At 37.1% G+C, this 6,281-nt stretch overlaps 1 protein-coding gene across 1 annotated transcript; it reads left to right on the plus strand.

Annotated features, from left to right (window-relative positions):
- Window positions 1–1,878: 1,878 nt before the first annotated feature.
- Window positions 1,879–5,621, plus strand: LOC148847531 (secoisolariciresinol dehydrogenase-like). The gene is made up of 2 exons (XM_088952460.1): window positions 1,879–2,009; window positions 4,771–5,621. The coding sequence occupies exons 1-2, from the start codon at window positions 1,972–1,974 to the stop codon at window positions 5,564–5,566; spliced, it is 834 nt and encodes a 277-aa protein (XP_088808586.1). The 5' UTR covers window positions 1,879–1,971; the 3' UTR covers window positions 5,567–5,621.
- The last annotated feature ends 660 nt before the right edge of the window (window positions 5,622–6,281 follow it).

Consider the following 6,281-nt stretch of genomic DNA (forward strand, 5'->3'; position numbering starts at 1 on the left):
GTTTGAGTAAAAAATTCATAAGTTCGAGCTCGATTTTAAGAAAATATATTTAAAATAAATAAAAATATTTTTATTTGATATTTAAAATTTTAAGAATTATAATAATTATATTATAATATTTTTATTATATATATTATTTTCTATAAATTATTATATATTAAATATTATATGTATATATATTCGAACCGGCTCGTGAGCCGAACTCTAATATGTTCGAACTTGGCTCGTTTAATAATCGAGTCAATGGGGGCCTTCCATACTTCCGGTCCTGGAATCACCAATAGAAGTTGAGTGTACATATGGTTATAAATGTATTTTTCACCCCATTTTTATACCCCTCTATGGGGAACACAACTATGCATATGTACATCTATGCATATAGAAGCACTTACTTGTATGCTTCCATTGATTATAAACTTTTAACACTTTCTGCTAGGTTCAACCCTAATTGAACCTTTGATAAGTGAACCTCTCCTGTTTGTGGGTCGATGCCCGATCCAATTCTTTATAATAGTTTGTCCAATAGTTTCAAAGAAGACCACATTCAATCACTTGGGACCCAAAGGCTTCAAATGATGCATGCAATATGTGACTTCCAACATTTTACTATCACTTACCTCTCTTCCTACCATTCTATTTAATTAATTGGTGGCACCGATGATTTGTGTCCTCTATACCTTAATTTAGATGACAATAACTTTATAAAAGCTTGCTGATTACATTTCATTTGGCTTTTTCATTGGGATTGCAAAGCCATTGCTCTTTATTAAAACGTGCCCTTCTGTTACGGGGGTAATTCTACGGTGGAAGAAACCCGTACGGCATCTAGGATAAGCCTTTATGTGCTTAGAGGCTAGGAGTTGCCCGATGGAGTGGCTCTACCACAGTCAGTAGCACTGGATCGTGATCTCAAGTCCAATGGTCGGGGCACTCTCCTGGCTCAGACCAGTCCATGGGAGGTGCCGCTTACGTGCTAAAGGGGGACAACCATAATGCAAGGTGACTGTGCGCCGATGAGGTGATTTGGCTCTGATGTGAAGGGTTTCCTGTATGTCGATGATGACAGGCACCTGTGTGCCCTGATGATAGGCAACCGCTTGGGTCGGAACACACCCGTGTGGTAGAGGCAATGGGGTAGCTCACTCAGCTTGGGCAAGGGGTTGGCGTGGTAAAGGGTCATGCTTGAGTCAGGCCCGTATGCCAAGCCTCCTTTGAATGTCGGCTGTGCAGTGCCGGTCCAACACTGTCTCCGTGAGCATGTGTCCGCCCATGAGAAACCTTGGTAGCCATGCTAGCCGTTAACGAGGGCCTTCTCGCATGGAGATGAAGGTCTAGGAGTGCCAAGGTTAGGCACCCAATGAGGTAGACCACCTTTCCTCAAAGAGTACGTTAAGCTTTTGGTGGTCTGCCTGAAGATCACATCAATTCTTCCAAAAATCTTACAAACGAAAATAATGATGGTATCAATAACGTAAACCTGCCAAGCATAGGCAAAGATAAGACTTTGTCGAACCATAACACTTGGCCCTTTGCTCTTTCTTATTTACCACGGAACAAGTAGGAAGTAAACCTGATGCAAAACGTACGCGATGTATCCGGGGAGACCGGATGTGCTCCTCACACACCGATCTATCTCATGGAGACATCCCGCCTTGCATTGGGAACTTCTCCCAATTCGGTGTATCCGTTTATGATGAATATTATTCTACCCATTACAATTAATACCAAACAAGCTTTATGTCCCTTCAGCTATCTTTTTGTTCCAATTATTGTGGATAATTTCACCAAAACAGACATCCTACCGCCAGTTGTGTGAGTATGACAAGTCGGTTTTAGCTTTACTGTTGGTCATAAGTTTGGTTGGTGGACACGCGTGTCACCAAAATACCACATGAACACAATATAAAAAGTTCAAGTGCTCAACGATGCACAGGAATAGGGTGGAGAAAGTAGGTCAATAATTTATAAAGGATGGGAAGCGTCTCTGTGCTCTCTGCTCTTGGTAGAAGGTATGCTCTCTCTCTTTTTTTTTTAATTCAATATTTTTTCTATTTCTCATTTTCTTAATTAAAGTTTTGATGTTGCCGCATCCAATTTCTAACTGTCCAGATTTGGATACAAGAAAATATATTCAAGATCCATCGGGTGATAGATCTACAATAAGGATTGGTTTCACGTTTCACCCAACTTTAGGCTGTCTTGTGGCTTAAAAATGTTTTCACTTTAATTTTTTATATTTTTAAAATCAACATTACCTTTATTAAACGCTCAAAACACATTTTTTGCTCAATTTTGTTTTCCCAGTGCAAAGCTCATAAACAAAATGAAGCCTTGAGATGTGGATGCTTTAAACTAAAAATATTGTATGTGAAACAGACCAGATATCTCTCTCTCCAAATTTTTATACCTGTTCTGTTGAATGATTTGGTGCAATGAATGAACTTATGGGCTTTCTCAAAAAAAAAAAAAAAAAACCCAAACAAAAGAATGAAAGGAAAAAAAAAAGTTCAACAAAGACATTATATTGGAAAATTCTATAACTAATGAATCCATATCCATATCATAAGGAAATCTATGGTGTCTGAATGGCTTTGACTAATCACAACCAACGTTGGTGAAAATTCATCTGATTGTTTCCTGTTTTTATGATGCCGGTTGATTGGTTGTAAGTTTTTCTGTTATTATATCTTTCCAGCATAATAGACAATGGTAAATTGCTGAAACCTCTGCTGAAGTTTCTAGTTGTTGCTAAAACCCGTCATGAAGTTTGGTAATTGTAATCATTTCCCCTGAAACTTTCTGATACAGTTGCAAGTGGATCCTCTTTGATAGAATCCACTAATAAGAGGCATGTAAAATGCTCAAAAAAAAATGGAAAATAACAGTGCCTGTATGAGTATTTTGAACATTTTTATGTATTTTTTAAACTATTCTAACAAAGGAGGTGTACTCTCAATTATATGAAAAAGTTTAAGGGAAGTGATTACAATTACCAAATTTAGGAGGAGGTTTCAGCAATTTACCCTATATATAAAATTATAGAAGGTGAATATATTATAACTGGGCTTTAGCCACCTGAAGCTTCGAACAGGCTTACATGTCTTGAGGTAATGGCCAGCAGGCAAGGTTTCCAGCCCATAGACAAGAAACACAAGCCCGACCTGTATAGAAGCTTGGGTTGACAATTGAAACCTGTCTAGAAGACTTTCCAGATCATCGTGTAGTGTAATTTGGAAATTATCAGATCTTTTTAAGCCTTCAGTTTTCTTTTGTGGCCTAGGGGATTTTGAAACTGGCAGATTTTGCTTTTCTTTTATTTTGTTACCAAAAAACTGCACATGGATCCCAAAGTTTTTTTTTTCTTTTCTTTTTCTTTTGGAGTCGATATTATGCATATAAAACTTGCAACGAATCATATCATAAAATGGTAAACAATCAAATGGTTTTTAATTAAAAAAATTCACGAGGTTTTGAGAGGTCAAAGCCCTTCTGGTATCGTATCTTTCTAGCAGAATAGATTTTCTTTATTATATGCTAGATTTAAATTTTAGGATATATTTATAAATTGTATATGATCAATGTAGGCCTACGGTCAAGCCAAAATTGGCCCTCAATTGAATCCCATTCAACAACATTGGACCCTTTTCCGTACTTAGTATTTACTTAAATGAACACTAATTAAGGGGGTCAATATTCTATGTGCTTGCAAGCTAAGTATAAATGCTAGAGAGTTTGAATGTGAGTAAGCGCGTGCCTTCGCCTTGAGGATAGATGCCCTTATATAGTTGAGTAGCTGTGAACCTTATGAAAAAGCTCTAGGATCGCCGGGCTGCATAGATAAGACCCGTTCCGTTTTCGAAAAAGAGCAATGCACTAATCGATAAGGTTTATCACTTTCCTCCGATTTAGACGGGGTGAGGATGAGCCCTATTATTAGACGTTGTAAACTCGGGAGATTCGGAGTCCACTGGGGAAGCTTTTGGAGTCGATTATGTGGTGCTTCGATTCTTTGGTCCCAAACTGGCACTTCGATTCTTTGGCCCCGAACTGTCACTTCGGTTCTTTAGCCTCGAACTGAATTAGGTGCCGAACTCCCGACCTATTGGCGAGTCTCCCTTGCTGAGTTGTCACCCTACTGGCTGATCGCATCCATGTGTACCTCGGTTGCTAGGTCGGGCCAAATTACCCTTCATCAGAAACTATTACAAATTCATATTCATTTGTTACAAGTTGTCACAAACCAGTATTTAATTGTCACAAATTGTTATAAATCTATGGATTTGTATAAATACATTAACCTGGCCAACCTGACAAAAATCTGGGTTAGATAGGACCGAATTATACCAAATTATTATCCATGACAGACTTGGGACTTTATCAATTGGTTCCACATACAAAGCCATCACATTCAGCTCATCCGAATTCATTCGAATTCAAAGAAATGAGTACTAGATTGAACATACTGCTAGATCTAGTGTCATGTTCTCTTTTTGGGTTTATGGTGTTATCTAACTAAAAAAGTAATAGAGAAATAAGGATAGGCTTAATACAGAATTCTGAATTCTGCTATAATTTTATAAACATTCAAAATTTCAAAAACCCACATTTTATGCATTCATATTTGTCCATGAATTAGCATCAATTCTGAACTGGCACATACCCCAATTATATTTTAGGCTTATGAATTCTGACCCTGAACTAAACGATCATTCTCCCAAAAAATAACGACTTGAATGTATACCTTATACCATATATCCTCTGTTTTTATAGATTAGAAGGAAAGGTGGCACTGATCACAGGTGGTGCTAGTGGCATTGGTGAGTGCACAGCGAGATTGTTCAGCAAACATGGCGCCAAAGTTGTAATTGCTGACATCCAAGACAAGTTGGGCAAGTCAGTCTGCATGGAGCTAGGCACCACAAATGCAACGTATGTGCATTGTGACGTTACTGATGAAAAGCAAGTCCGAGAAGCTGTTGACACCACTATTTCCATCCATGGGAAGCTAGACATAATGTTTAATAACGCAGGTACATGCGACTGGCCCAAGGCTTGTATCATTGACTATGAGAAGGCCGAATTTGAGAGAGTCCTTAGCATCAATTTGACAGGTGTCTTCCTTGGCACCAAACACGCAGCTCGTGTCATGATCCCGGCTCGTTGTGGTAGCATCATCTCAACTGCTAGCGTTGCATCCAGTTTGGGTGGGTGTGCGCCTCATGCATACACATGCTCAAAGCATGCACTAGTTGGGCTCACTAAGAATGCAGCAGTTGAGCTTGGGAAGTATGGCATCCGAGTCAACTGCTTATCTCCCTTTGGGATTGCTACACCTTTGTTTAAGAGTGTTTTTAAGCTGAATGGTGATCAGGAGACTGAAGAGATTATATGTGCTGCAGCTAATCTCAAAGGTGTGACCCTTAAGGCAGAGGATGTTGCTCAAGCAGCACTTTATTTGGGGAGTGATGATTCAAGAAATGTCAGTGGGCACAACCTCTTTATTGATGGGGGCTTCAGTATTGTTAATCCATCATTTAAGATATTTAATAATTTTGGAGAGTCTTGATTGTTTTGTTTTCTTGGGTTTAAATTATGACTATAAATTGAGATTTGGGTTGTAATAAGTTAAAACAACATATATATATATATATATATATATATATATATATATATCCTTGTTCCACCATTCTAGTGCCATATTTATGTATGTGTTGGAAATTAATAAAGAGTGAAATTATTTTATGAATGCAATGTTAAACCTCTAACCTGTTTGCAATAACAATATATTTATATCTATATTACTATTAAAAGTAAGAATGAGAGTGTACAACTTTTAATTATGTGATTAAAATATTTTAATTTTTTAATTTGGTTGACATAAGGATAAAAATATAATTTAAACAACCACTTTCTTCTATTCAAATCTATATCATTAAGTCTTATATTTAAGGTATTAACTCGATTATGTTAATATTTATTGAATCCTATTATTGATTAGAATACCCTTGGTTTTGAATTTGATGCCTCTATAATCCTGAGGGCATAAAGTGTAATTTGAACTATCAGTATGTTTATATATAGTGTGAAATGGATTCTAGCTTTGTTTTGATTCAATGACCATTCCTCTTCCAAACTCACTGTTATAAGAGACCTCAATAATATGGCTCATAAAAATAAGAGAAGAAAGGGTTAATTGGAAAACGATTTTACAAAACCAGGCATTTCTATGTGTATTAAAATTACCAATTTGAGAAAAGAAATAAAAATGTTAAGGCTACATT

Source organism: Nelumbo lutea, chromosome 6 (assembly GCF_056320005.1).
Source record: "Nelumbo lutea isolate HS-2025 chromosome 6, American lotus-T2T, whole genome shotgun sequence".
NCBI classification, from domain to species: Eukaryota; Viridiplantae; Streptophyta; class Magnoliopsida; order Proteales; family Nelumbonaceae; genus Nelumbo; species Nelumbo lutea.